This window comes from Trachinotus anak, unplaced genomic scaffold (genome assembly GCF_046630095.1).
Source record: "Trachinotus anak isolate AG129_WGS33_773 ecotype Australia unplaced genomic scaffold, CSIRO_AGI_Tana_v1 ptg000016l, whole genome shotgun sequence".
Classification (NCBI taxonomy): Eukaryota; Metazoa; Chordata; class Actinopteri; order Carangiformes; family Carangidae; genus Trachinotus; species Trachinotus anak.
This window is the reverse complement of record NW_027273867.1, coordinates 20,254,111-20,269,003: the sequence shown is the minus strand read 5'-3', so window position 1 is coordinate 20,269,003 and position 14,893 is coordinate 20,254,111. Positions and strand designations below refer to the sequence as shown.

Below are 14,893 nucleotides of genomic sequence, written 5' to 3'. Positions count from 1 at the left end.
GCTGAAACAAAATATTATAAACACACTTTGTGCAACCTCTAATATAAAATCCTGCTATTGTAAATATGCACTAAGAAATGTAGAAGCCAAGTAAAAGTTTTAAATTACAAATAGTTTTACAGAAGCAGAATCATTAAGCGTGATGGCTGCTGCAAAAGTCCAGATGCTCCACATCAACTGCTGTTTCAATAACTAATAACCAAATATTATTATTAACTCCACTTACATGTAAATATACCACTCCTTGAGGACATAATAAGTGAATCAATAATGGAGCTAAATTAGGGTACAATTATGTACAGGAAAATGCTATTATAAATCCACCATATGGTAAATGTTTTCTGCACCACTTTACATTCCTTACCAATGAATTACATTTGAATCTATCATAGGTTAAATCATTCATTGTATTCTCTATAAACTACCAGGTGATGAATAAGAAAGCCAAAATTCTCCTACAAACATAAAATGAAAGGGAAAACATTTCTCACATTTCTTCTTTGAAAAATAAATCAAAGTCCTGACATTAAATCCAAAGTCTTGATAAAATATCTCTTACCTCTCTGTGAGTCTTTGGGGTCTTTGAGCTCTTTCTGTGCCTCTTCGATTTTATCTGTAACACAAGAACAGAAACCATCTTCAGCACGGAGAACAGCAGCACACAGATGCACACAGGCTCCCGCTCCACAGTGAAGGCAGTGGAGAATGTAACTAATGATACTGGGGATGCTTCCCACACGGCTGTAGCAGGATGAAGGTCTTTCAAAATGAGAACCAGATATTCTTCCAAAGCTGAGAGCGCACTGTTCCATTATGGAAACTAGCGTAATCATGAAGGGGGCATGCCTGTGTGCACACACAATAACACAACCACACAAGCACACCCACTTATATGGTGTATATACAGGTTAAGTTTGTAAGCAAGTCGGTCTGGTGGGTTCATTCTAACACACAATGAGATATTTGCGTATTCAAATGCCATTTACAGCCCTCAGTGAAGACAAACTCATTCCACTCAGACCCTCTATACGTCACAATCATCACCCACAATGCAGCAGGTGTGGAACCTGTTTGTGTGTGAACCGTATGGATGTGTGGGAGGTGACTGACTCTGTGTTACTGTAATCAATATCAATTACATACGCAGGCTCAACATGGCATGAATGAGTTATACACAGAGGAACAGAGGCAGAGAGAGGACGTAAACCCTCTGTTCTCCTGCAGGGTCTCTACTGCAGGTCTGAGGGAGGGAGGAAGCATCGTGACTGAGTAATAACAATCAGCTTAAGCAACTCAAACTTAAAACAGCAGGTTTATAAAATTTATAATATAATCTGGAGAAAATCAGAGTAGACAAATTATATTTAAAATACAAAGTCTAGTTTAAAAGTTTTTTTTCCCCATTTCTCTGAGGAGATCTGCTTCACCGTCATCAGCTATTTTGTAATTTTCCCTATTTTTCTTTTCACTTTCTATTATGTGAAGCATTTTCTGGCTGTGCTCACCACAAGACAGTTTTGTAATGCTTCATTTTACATGTCTGCTATTTCCCAATGATTTCTTGAATGTCTCCTGGAAAAGATCCATGTAGTTTGGTTCTAATCACAGAAAAAACAGAGACAGTTACTTTAGTTAGTTCAATTAGTTCTGTGTCTTGAGTTTTTTTATTGACCTCCAGATGAATTACCAGAGAGGTTACTCCATTTACACCTTAGTGAATACTTATTACTTATTTATGTATTACTGGAAACTTTATTCTTCATTCATGCTGATTTCTGTTGTTTTGTAGACATATTTCACATTTTACATGTTTAGCTCACCTCCTATCTAAATAAAAGTCTCAAATTAAATTAAAGCAAATTAAATGGTTCTTCAGCAGAGATTATGTGGAAATAAATTCCTATTTGCAGGTGTTATACCAACAGCATTTTTTACTGTAAACTACAATAATCAATTTCTTCTTATAGCAGGAAACAGAAATGTAAAGGTGAACAGAGACATAAAATCTGTGCGAAAATGACGTATTTCTTAAAAAAAAACAAAAATAAAATAAGGAACTTTCAACATAGTTGCACAAAGTACAAGTGCACATGCAGCATGCTCACATTAACCACAGAGGGAAACGGGTGATTACTAGAGAAGCCTGGCACTGCTACAGCATGTTTCTGCCTCCCATGACCATGGAAACTAGATGGAAAAACCCGCTGTGGCTTCTGTGCCCTGCACATGACATTGGAGTGCAAGACGAGTCCTCGAGGACCAGTGGTAACAATTTTGTCCTAGATTGAACAAACGTTAATCGAGGGTGAAATAGGATGTTCTTCTGTGGTTCCCAAAATTAGAGTGCGATGCCGGGAATACTCAGAGGAGGGGGCGGACATGAGGAGGGCACAGAGGAGGTCAGTAGATTATGTCATCATCTCTGTGTGTGTGTGTGCGCTACTATAGTCACACCCTTCTCCATCTCTCTCTCTGTTTCTCTATATCCCAGGCACACGCCACAGATTACATAATGCATCCCCACCCCTGTGCTGCCGTGGAGCAAAACAAAGGCACCCTGCCAGCAGAAACACAGCAACCGAGGCACATGAGGAGAGGGCAGAGTGTTTGTTTATGTGCAGGTCTTTGACAGAGAGGGAAGAGAGAAATGTGTGTTTGTCTCTGGTCTATTTACATATGAACGCCATCGCCATCCAACAAAGGAATCAGGTAGGCTTTGTTTTCCTGGCAACAACACTGCCATGGTATTTCTCCAAACAGAGAGGATCCCGAAGCTTCCCTCAGAGCCGTGGTTACCACGGCTCAACCTTGCGGCTTCCTCGAGTAAATGGCCATGTTGCTGCAAACCAATTTGAGATAATAAATGCTTATTTTAGTGGTAAGAAGCTTTGGAGGTAGATTTTAGTTAGCGTATGCTTCATTGTTCGCACAGCTTGATACATATGTCTTGTATTAGACCGCACAGGCAAACCCAGGCGTAAGTGATTACTGCCCAACAAAAATCTTATTAGTGGTTGTGTATGGTAGAAGAGCAGAGTGTAAGCTATTATAGATCAGATTGCACTTCTTACATAACAAGCCACAAACAAGACCCCTTGGGCTGAATGACACCCATGAAGTCAAGCTCTGAAGCATGGAAAAAGAACAGGAAACACCAGCCCAAATTAGTGGAAAGGGACAAGGCGGCGTTACCCTCAAAAAGGACAAAAAAAAAAAATTTCCATCCCCAGGGCCTGAATTATTAAGACAGCAGGGAATGATTACAGGCCCGTTCATATTTCCCTCATTATGGCTGTTGGGGTTGCCGAGGTGGTCGGGATGACGGCTGCATGTTTCACTACAGGGCTTCGAGACATTCATCATGTCATCTGAAATCTGCGCAACTGTCCTGTAACCACGGCAAAACAATAAAAGGAATGTACACAGATGTTGCATGTTGCCGGTGATGAAAACCAGAGCACGTTGTGGAGCATGACCACGAAATTCGAGGGCAGGCAGAGAAAACAGTCGTAAGGCTCCAGTTATAACTAAACTGTTTACAAGTGTGGTCTTAAGCAAAACAGAGAAAATGTGTCATTTGTAGGATGTTCAGACTCCTTCCTAAGATCAGTGTACTGTACAAACTGCAGACAAGTCGCACTCTAATTCTGTTTGAGTTACAGCTGCCAAGACTCTGAAAACATGGAGCTACTTGCTTAAGTAAAAAGCATGTGCAGCGTCTGACTGGCTTTAATTATTTAGTGAAATATGAATCAGTGCTCTCTGATAATGTTACTCAAACATGTGGTAGTACTATCACATCATCTACACCTGACAACTACCACGTGCTGTTAAAGGATGTATCACTTGTCTTGTTTAGTTACTCCCCCTCCCCCCTCCCCCTCCCTCCAATAATGCTGCTAATACACTAATGCTTGATAACCTTCAAACAGACAACAGGACGGCAGTGAAATGATCGAGTTCGTCTTCGTTCTCGAGGTGGCCGACTCGTGATCTTTGATCTATGCAGCATGACATCAAAGGATGATAGGGCTGGGAGGGGCCAGAGTGGGCGGGTGCATGTCAGTTAGGCAGGAGTTTGTTGGCGAGGGACTCGGTCTCCTTGCTGGTCGCTGTCATGACAACCCTGCAACCCCCACCTCCACCCTCCCCACATCCTCCAGCCCACTCCTCTCTCTGTACTAACCTAGGCTGAGTGGGAAATGTGATTACTTGAGCCCCGAGGGCCAAAGTGACGTCATGGCACAGAAAACGTGCTCACATTTGAATCCCTACACCCACCTGATGAGAGTCTACAACCCATGAGCTGTGGCCAGGGGGTTGCACAGTGGGAGGGGAAGCCCATCCACGCTTCATTAAGGCGCTTGAAGGTTAATAATCAGTTAATAGCTGCAGATCCAAAGACATGCTGATGAGCTACAGCACCAACTCGCCTCTGGACCACGGACCTAATAAACCAATCTTCAGTGTGGAAGTGGACCCCCGCCTGTTTCATGAATAACTATATTACATTACAGAAAGAGGCGACTTCAGCAGACACATCGAGCAGCAGCACAACTGCATCTTCCTGGGGCTGGATTCCCCCTGAGAGCCCCCTCTGCCTGTTGGCCAACAAATAACCAGCGGGCTCCACACTCCCTCCTCCCCTCGCTGCCAGCTTGTAACCCATTCATATTTTGCTCAACAGCCTGCCCTGCTGGGCCTCACCATGCCAAATGGCGGCCATCAACGGCACAGTGGCAGCTTTTCATGACAGCCATATGCACTGCGTTCACGTGTTTCAGATGGCCCCGGCGGCTTGGCTTCAGCTTTTCCTGCGAGCATCAAAGATGTGTGTTTGAAGGGGGGGTTGTTTTGCAAAAACAGCATCTGTGAGGGTTGAGGTGTCATCAGTATGCGAAACAGTACGCCAGTATACCGGCAACAAGCCTGAACAATGCCAGTGGACCACAGTGTGTGGGCAGATGGGCGTCCACCAGCAAGAAGGATCCGAGAGCCGCAGTGGATGAGTGAAGAGCGAGTCACTTTATCACCATATTTCATGTATTAGGACAAACAGCACGGTGTTAAAGTCATTCTCCCGTTAGTGCAGAGCGAGCTCGTACTCGTGGTGATGGATGTTCTGATACAACAGTTCAGATGGGTTTGATGCTCGGATGATAGCAGGACGGTGTCTGGTGACAGAGGGGTGGGTGCACTGCCAGCTGGATGTGGACTGCACAGTGTAGATAAAAGCTGAGAGGAGGAAGAGGAGTTTGGGGGGGGGGGGGGGCGGGCAGAAGGGTGGTTGAAGAGGAGAAGCGATAGGAGAGGGGAGAAGCAGAGGAAGAGGAGAGGAGGAAAGGAAAGGGAGAAGGAGAGAAAGAGGAGAACAGAAGACCAGGGAGAGGTGAGGAAAAGGAGGAAGAAACCAGGCAAAGAGACAACAGAGGAGAGGAGTAGGAAGAGGAGAATAGAGGGAAAAATAGGAAATGAGAGAAGAACTAGTAGAGGAGGGGATGGAGAGGAGGAAAGGAGAAGTGAGAGGAGGAGGAGAGATGCCTCAGCAGGCTGAAGATGACGAGATGGGAATCGGCAGCTGCCCCCTGCCTCCTTTTCACTGTGCGGGAGGGAGATGGAGATTATGTAACTTGAGCACCTCCACCAGCCTGCCGTACCCACCCGGCTCTGTGCAAACACACGCACACATCAAACACACCCTCACACTGACTGATGCCACTAATAAAGACATTTTCCAAGTCAACAAAAACAGCCAGTAAACACAGACGGAAACCTAAACAGAGCTGAAACGATAAGTTGATTAATCCGTCAGTCGAGCAACAGAAAATGAATCAACAACTACAGTATTTTAATCATTTACCAACTGTTTAAGGCAAAAATACCACATATTCTCCAGCTCCAAGTAATCACTAATTAATTGGTCTTTTGTGATCATGAAGTTAATATTTTTAGACTTTCGACAGTTGGTCGGAAAAGTGAGTAAATAATTGGCAGATTAATTGTTAATGAAAAAAACCTTTAAGTTCAAGCCCAACTGAAATCCATCATCTACATCTACATTAGAGCTGAAGGGAAGAAGTAGTTTATGAACAGAAAAATAATCTGCAATTTCGATGTAAAGATTTATTGTTTGGTTTCTCAGTCAAGCAAAAATGCCAAAAATCAGCTGGTTCCAACATCTAACATGAAGATTTACTCCTTTTCTTCATCTTACATAACAGCACATTCAATCTCTTGAGGATCTGAAGTGCAGAAGACGTCATATCAGGGTCTGGGAAACTGGGATGGGCATGTTTTGTTTTTTTTTCTCTTTACTGACATTTTAGAGACCAAATAAATTGATTAATCGAGCAGGTGTTTGGCAGATCAATAAGAACTAATTGTTTGTTGCAGCTTTACTCTGCATGCCTTTTCCTAGCAGTGTTTTAAATTAGTTAACTCTCATCAGAGAAGGATAAATCGACACAAAGGCTGAGAGCTTGCCAGCTACAGCAGCTGTCAGAAAAGAAGCAGTTTGTAGCCAAATCCTGAGCTAGGTTAACTTTGATAAACACCCAATTTGTTCTTTCATGTAATTACAGTTTTATATAACAGATGTAGAGGAAATATCTTTTTTTTTTTCTTTGACAGTGAATCTAAGTCATTCGCTGAAAAACTGCAATCAGGCTTCATATGAGAAAAAACGCTATTATTAAACAAGGACAACTCCTCCTCTGATCGTCATAACAACAGCTGGGAGATGTATGAGCTTTAAGAGAAACATCTTGATCTTATCTCCGCTTTCTTCCTGCGGCCTGTGGAGGAGGGATTGTTTCTGCAGCCCTCAGCAGCTGACCCATGCAATAAGCAGCCATACAGGTTACTGTCAGCGTCTGACACATTCTTTATCTTCGCGGACACGCCCGTACAGAGAGACTCCCGGCGGCCTTGAGGGAGATGAGCCAGTCTGAGCTGAGACTGGGAGCCTCACTAAAGAGAGCGAGTGCAACAGGAAGTACACTGATTTCTCCCTCAGCGACCGTGGACGGACGATGATGCAGAGCAGAGGAATCCCCCACCATACTGAGTGTGTCCTATTACCCTGCAGTCTATCATCATCAGCCAGCTCAGCTCAGCTCAGAGCGTAAAGTGACTTCCCTCCCTCTCCTTCCTCACGTTAGCCGGACTGAGAGCTGGAGCGGTTCGCTCTGTCAAGTCTAATCGACATAAAGGGACAGAGATAGAGAGGATGGAGGGAAGATGAAGGATGGAGACAGAGAGTGATGACACACAGATAGAGCTGGGTATCGAGACTCGTGCCAAGTGTCATAGTAGTGCTTAAGCAATTAATTAAAGTGTCAACAATTGTAATAGTCAATCTGATTTTATAAGAGAAACAAACTGAACATTTTTTGGTTCCAGTTTCTTTTCTCTGTTTTACATCATTGTAAATTAAATATCTTTGGGTTTTCTTTAATCTGAGCTCCTGATTAACATTCAACAACTTTGGTTTCTTTTCAGGCTGAACGTTATTTTCACGGTCATCATCTGCATATGTGCTGATCATTTTCTCATTTAACTGATTCAATGTTTGATTTATAAAGAGTCTGTGAATAATGAAAAATGCCCCTTATAATTTCCTGAAGCAAATTTTACTTTGTCTAAAGCACAAAAAACAAAATCTATTTTAAAGTAGGTTTAAAAACATAAAAGAGACAAAAACAGCAAAGCCTCATGTTGAAGAAACTGGAAAGCAAATTGTCCATGACTGGAACTATTAATCAAGTATAAGAATAACTGGGGATTAATTATATGCCATTAAATAAATCACTTAATCAACTAATTGTTTCAGATTTTAATCCAAAAAACATCTTGTCAGATTTGTCATCTTGTTTTATTCTTTTATCACGGAATCAAACTTTGCAGATAAAAGTAAAACTGTAATATTTTATTGACAAATTCTAATGTTGTTGTTTGTGTTAAGACAAAATTAAACCATTGAGATTTTGTTAAATGAAACATTCATAGAAAAACATTAAATTAAGGTGTTGAAAAAAAACTTAAATAACAGAAACTCAAGTATCATGTGTGTTTACACTAAAATGTAAAAATGACACCAAGCTCTCAGCACAGATGAAGAGAGACAGTTGGGGTTTGGAGTTTTCAAAACACTCGGCAGAAAACAAAGCAGTGAAGTGAGTCCTGCTGTCTCTGCAGCCCAGAGATCAGCTGCTGACTGCTAAACATCCCACAATGGAGGGAGGCAGCAGCCGAGCTTCACCCTCCACTGGGGAGAGATTGTTTATATGCGGCATGAAACAGCTGAGTGGAAATGACAGAGCCGGAGCAGGTACGAGTTAAAAAATACGGCATTAACCACAGCTCGGGGCAGGCACCTTTTAATAATGTATGGCTGTAAAGGGGGAGAGATGCAGATCTTGTACACAGAGCAACACACACACACACACACACACACACACACACACACACACACACACACACACACACACACACACTGGACGAACAATACAGAGATGGAGATTTACTTGTGCGAGTTACCTGTTCCATTTTCTACAACAACAGTAATTAGAGGAGAAGTTATTACTCCATCCTCCCAATAATTTGTGATGGAGCTGCAAACACCCAGTCAACACATGAAATATTGATCACACTCTCCCTCCTGCACACACACACACACGCACAGACAAAGACAGTGGTTTGGTGCGGTATCTGTACAGCACTGCTGCCCCCGCAGGAAGCTGTAGGTGGAAGAAGCAGCAGACTGGAGGCCACTGATTATTGGGACTGCGTGGGCACCCTTGTGAAAAATTGATATAACGAGAAATCTACTGGGTGGGTAGAGAAGTGCGTGTGTGTTTGCGTTCATGTGTGGGGGGGCTTAATAGTGCAGGCGGGGATGAACGTGAATGTGAATATTACCTCTTCCATCTTTTTCAGACCAGGCACGCATTTAGCCTTCCCCCAAAAATCTGCCTGCACCGAAACAGACGAGGAAGAGCCAGACTAGCACAAACACAATACAGAAACGCAGAGCCAAGAAACAGCAAGTAATGATTTCCTTCCCTCGCAGTCGCAAATCCTGGAAGGTGTGAAGCCTGTGAAGCCTGTTTTAGGATGTAGTAAAATAAATCGCAGAATACAGTCTGCAGCTGACAATTACTGTCATTATCGATCAGGCTCCTGACTTTTACTAATCATTTTGGCTCCCAACCCGAGGGTCACAATTTCAGTCTGAGGAGTCTTGAGATATTTCTGTGGCTCTTTAACTTAGTCCTCTAATCTTATTGTCTTTTATTCAACAAATTACTGGGTAATTGTCGCATTTCTAGCCTTTTACAGGTCACAACTGAAATGTAACTGCGTCACCAACAGACTGATAATATATTTCACTATCCTCCGTTCAGGAGCCATAAATGAAGCAGGCCCACTGTTTACTGTGTGTGGATAACATGCATTAGATCTGTGACACAGAAAGCACATTCAGGCGTATGAGTCATTTTTGGCCAAATGACTATTATTACAAGCAGCTGTAACTCCTGTTAACCCAAACCTAATGGAAAAGTGACCTCTGCCCTCAGATACATCACTAAAACATATTTAAGACGTACATGAAGAATGATGCTGAAAAAAAACAACAACACATGGTCCATGGCTGAACCACATTTCTGACCCCTGCTTTAAAGCACAAGCTGATTTAATCTCAGATCAGTCAGAAAAAAGTGCACACAATAGAAGACAATAGAAAAGCTGTAAATCCTCACCAGTGGTGGAGGAAGTATTCAAATATTTTACAAAAGTAAAAGTACTAATACTGCACTGGTGAAATTACAAGAGTCTGCACTGAAAATGTCAATGAAGTATGTGAGTACTATGAGGAACCTGTACTTACAGTATCAACAGTAACAGTATTTAATGCAGAAGAATCCCCAGAGTGATTGTTATACCATTATATCACTACATTATTCCCCTGAACACACATTGACCTGAAGTGGAAAACTGACACTGAACGCATCACTGCAAAAGCTCAACAATGAATCTACTTCCTCAGGCAGCTTTAAAAAAATATCCTTGTTCTCTCAGCTGCCATCGAGTCCATCATCACAGGCACAGACAGTCAAACACTGGAAGAAACTGACACAATCATCAGCGACCCCCTCCCCTCAGATCAATCTCCACACTCTCTAAAGTAAAGATCGTCTCCTCCTCGTCACCTCCTCTTCCAGCTCCTTCCCTCAGGGAGGCGCCACAGGTCACTGCGCTTCACAAACTGTCTACCTGTGTCTGTTCATGTGGAGGCAGCTAACTAATGATTATTTTCATTATGGATTCATCTGTTGTTTCTTTGATCCATTTATCAAGAGGTGAAAACTGCCCATCACAAATTCCCACAGGCCCAAATTTTTTTTTAAATTATTATTATTATTATTATTATAAATAAGAAAAGTAGACAATTTAAACAGTTAATCAGTTAATCAGACTTAACAAGAGTTGCAGGTTAATTTTTGATGATCAATTAATTGACTAATACATTTTAAACTTCTCATTCCAGCAGTAATTTTACACACTGCTGGGCAGTTTCATTTCTCACCACTGCATGTAAAATCTTTAGAGTAAAAATTAGAGGTGGAAAGTGGCATGAACTGGAAACACCGAAGTAAAGTATGTAAAACTTTTACTGAAGTACAGCACTACAGCACACGACCACGTTGGCCATTAGTTTTCGACGCCTCGTCTCAGCTCTAACACTGAGCTGCTGTTCTGTAAAAACAAGTCCAGACTGAGCTCTGAGCTACTTTTCACTTTTGGTTTCTGTCAGTGTTTGAGCCTAACCTAGATAAGATGTGAAACGGTCATTGAAATTCAGCAGCGAGCCCTCGACTGTACACAAACACCCACTTCTTTCTTTGCGGACACTAAAAAAAAAAACTGGAAGTAAAACAAGCTGCACATCAACCTCCATCCAGTCAGCGTCTCAAATTCCCCCCCAGGTTGTCAGCGCTCTGACACACAAGCAACACCGCGGCGGCGGTTCCACTTTACTCGGCAACTGGTGGCCGGTGTGTCGTCAAACAACGCTTTGACGGGCCTCATGAGACAGGAAGCACGTTTCACTCGTTTCAGTGTGAAAACACTTTTAGCAAATGCACAGTGAGCTCTGTGCGTCAGCTAAAGAAGAAGTGGTCAGACTTGAAAAAGACCCATGATGTGTTGCAATCATGGGTCAACAATCAACTAATCCATAACGTACTGACAGGACATTATACGTATATGTTGATTGTGATTGGTTGTACAACCAATCATCAAATTACAAGAATAAATGTTGGTTTCAGCCTCTTAAATGTGACAAAAGCTCCTTTTCTGAAGATTTCAATCGCAGCCAAACTTAAATCTGTTTGCTTTTTATTTTATGAATATTCAACCACTATTTTTACAGTGTGTTTATTGTTGTTGATACATTTATTTGTTTTATTGTGGTTTGGATACCCTGTTAAAGTTGCTTATTATTAAACAGTTAAAGTTCAGAATAATCTGTATAATGAAACAACACAATAAACTGCAGATATAAAATAAACAATAAAGAATAAAGGGATTTGCTGAGATTTAAAAAATATTAAATCTATGACAACTGGTTAAACTCCGTCCGCTGATGAAGTTCATGTGATATGATCGATTTAGGATGTTTCGTCAAAAAAAGAGAAGCTTTTTTAAAAAGGACCTGTTTGACCTTTTGGAAATATACCTCATTCATTTCCTTGCAGAAGGATCGGTATCACTCTCATGTCTGTTTGTTTAATATGCAGCTGGTTAGCTTAGCTTAGTATAAAGACTGGAAACGGCTAACTCAGCTCTGCCACTGATGAACATGTTGCATCTTGTTAGTTTGTCAGACTTTCTTGATCAGGGGCAGCTGCCAGAAAGAAATAGTTGGACACATTAGAGAGCAAACAGTCCTTTTTACACCTTGGTATTTGTCTGGTCTAAACAAACAAGATATAACATGTTAATTAGTGAGCGTCAGAGGTGCTGCTGGGTGGATTTAGGCAGAGCCAGGCTAACAGCTTCCCTCTGTCTCCAGTCTTTATCCAAGCTAAGCACCTTTTTCTTCAAAAAACTTAGGTCAAACAATTAATTAACAATTAATCAAATAATTGAGAAAATACTTTGCATAGGACCTGATAATGAAAATAATTGTTAGTTTAAGTCATAACATTAGTTAATAAACACTTTGCTCAGGTGGTTTAGTTGCCTCTCTGCACACAAGTTAAACACCTAACAGATACAACATTTATTTAGGAGACGTTTGCAGGTCACAGGAGCTTAATGGTAATAATTAAAAAATAAAACTTTAAGACAAATAAAAACTCAGGACTTACACATCAGTGTGTTTTCTACAGAGCTGCCTGGTGTCCCGCAGGGCCTGTCAGATCAAAACAGAAAGCAGACCTGCTTTCCATTGAACTACTAACAACAGTAAAAAAAAAAAAAAATTCACATCATAGTGTGGCTCCTCAGGCTCGCCTGTCCCCCTGCCCACTTGTTGTTGGTTACCGTGGTGCCACGGCTGAGTGACAGCCCACTGACTGCTTCCTGTCTGTGCCGTTTACGTTGACGAGAGCTGTCACATTCAGTCTGACGCGAGCAGAGATGTAACTGTGGACGGTGGCTCTTCGTAGCACTCGGCTCTTCACAACCCAGACACAAAAAATAAACACACACACGAACACAAACACACACACCTCTGACCTCAGGGTCCCATTCAGCACAGGACAGTCGCTTTATGACAGAAAATCATGCAGCATCTCTGTTTGTGCTTGTTGGTTAAGTGTTTCACAATAGTCTATAGGACAAAATGTTCGCTGCTTACCCGGGACTCTGCTGATGTTTCATGGAACAAACACTCAGCGACTCCTTTTGTTCAGGTTGAGAAAAAACAACAAGTGCACACATACTCCTGTGTCAACACAAGCAGTCACAAGTCTGCGTTTCCACCCTATCAGCTGTGGCTGTGCAGTGGTGCGGGGCGTAGCCAGCGGTTTCCTCAGAATAATGTGACGAGGAGGGGAATTCCTGTAAGGCCCAGGAAGAGGGGGGGGGGAGGGCCTGCCCAAACAGAGCAGGCCGGTGACGTCACTCAAACCGGTTTTGGCACCCTCAAGGGGATCCTTCTCTCAGCCTCCCTCCCTCTTTCTGTTTGTGTTTGAGGGGGAGGAATTTAATGTGCCCTGCCAACTACTGGTTGCCCAACAGCTCACTCCCCGGGTGGAGAAGACTCAGAGGTGTTTAACCAGAGGATGAATTTATTTCTATAACCTGATCTGATCCTACTGCTTCTTTTTCAGTTCCCTTTTAATCGTGAGATTGTGTGTTATGTTTGCAGTTGTATAGTTTCAGTTTGCTTTTTGTGCACTTGTTGTAACAGGTCCCCTTCAGACGTGTTTTAATGTTTATAAAAATGCTTTGCATTGAACCTCTGGTCATTTTCATAATCTTGTGCTTTTATTCTCTGATCAGTATTTCCCGGCAAAATTCAAATTTCAGACTCTTGTATTCAGGGAAAGTTTTAGTGCAAATGCATGTGTTTAGGCAACATTCAACATTTAAAGATCCCCTCCAGATGTGTTTTAAGATACTAAAAGACACGCTGCTGTGAATTAACATTTGTGTCGGATGTTGTTTCTCCACAATGAGTTTAATTCCTTTATGAAAAAATATTGAAATTATTTCTACTCCTTCTAACTCATGGAAAAACACGTGCAGTATACATGTACGGTATATCCAAATATTTTTTATGAACTACTGGGTACATTTTTTTAAGCAAAAATACGAAACAGTAACTGATCCTGCAGTCAGTCAACTGAATATTTTTGAATTTTGCCCTGATGTTGGGCTAAAAAAGGCAACTTTCAGTTTTAATCTAGGAAATTAAATTGGGCATTTTTTTTTTTTTGTTGCTATTTTCTGACATTTTAATCACCAAATCAGATAAGTGATGAATTGAGATAGTGGACCACAATCAAATTAGTCACAATACATGACAAATCATGCTGATACATACACGTCTTAAATTACATGAGAAACTTGGTGGAGGTGGATTTTAATTTCCCTTTACTTTCCTTGATGCTTTTATTTTTTTGCACCTCTGACAAATGAATTTCCATCTTTGCATAAGTAAGTTAAATTTGATCTTATCAGGTTGTCTTGATTTAATGTAAACCACATTAAATGTCCCACATAAATAAAGTTTCCCTTGCTTTGTCTTAAAAACAGCAAACCACTGCTGTTCTCGATCTTAACTGAGGGAATCCATGGAAAAATACCCAGCAGCAATATTGTTTTTAACTCCAAAAAAGAGACATCCAAGGCCGTGTGTGGGCGCTGGAAGTGGCTGGGAAAACTGCAGGATCTTGGGGAGGGTTTTGTTTTTTTTTTAAAGTCAATATGAAATACTGCCTCTCAGCTGAAGCTCTTAAAAAAGGATCGGAGCCTGGTAAACAGTGAGTGAGTGACGGGCCGATGTTGACACTGACAGGCTGAGATAAAGCTGCAGGGTCAGAGGGAGGGCTCACTGTGAGCTTTTAAAAAGGGCCGTGGTCGATATTTAAAGGAAGGGATTCACCCCGCTCAGGGCAGGCAGGCTGCTGTATTACATAAACATGACTAACCAAGTGTTAAATGACAAAAGCGTCTCCCTGAGTGACGCTTGGCTGTACGTTTAACCTCACTGTACTGTGCTCTGGTCTGCAAAAAAAAGGAAGCTCCCTCTGCTTTATTTTTGGATCAGTCGTTACGGGGAATTCTGATGGTTTTAGTTTTGCCACAAAAGAGGTTCTGAAAATCAGATAATATTTACTCAGGACAGAGACAGCAAACATTGTGACCGGGCACTTTTTGC

The 14,893-nt window shown here is 41.8% G+C and overlaps 1 protein-coding gene and 1 long non-coding RNA gene across 8 annotated transcripts in view; one reads left to right on the top strand and one right to left on the bottom strand.

Annotated features, from left to right (window-relative positions):
* LOC139633855 (uncharacterized) overlaps positions 1 to 12,368 on the top strand; it is a 73,438-nt gene extending 61,070 nt beyond the window's left edge. Inside the window, exons 3-4 of one of the 2 annotated variants that reach the window (XR_011693843.1) lie at positions 2,492 to 2,709; positions 6,631 to 12,368. This is a non-coding gene — a long non-coding RNA (uncharacterized lncRNA). Of the gene's footprint in view, positions 1 to 2,491 lie in introns of both variants that reach the window. The other variant, XR_011693842.1, reaches the window with a different exon arrangement.
* hivep1 (HIVEP zinc finger 1) overlaps positions 1 to 14,893 on the bottom strand; it is a 59,510-nt gene that overhangs the window by 12,625 nt on the left and 31,992 nt on the right. For 3 of the 6 annotated variants that reach the window (XM_071499860.1, XM_071499858.1, XM_071499859.1), the window contains exon 3: positions 560 to 613. In XM_071499860.1, coding sequence (XP_071355961.1) covers positions 560 to 613 — 54 coding nt within the window. Of the gene's footprint in view, positions 1 to 559; positions 2,493 to 12,374; positions 12,833 to 14,893 lie in introns of those variants that run through there. The other 3 variants (XM_071499857.1, XM_071499862.1, XM_071499861.1) reach the window with 2 other exon arrangements.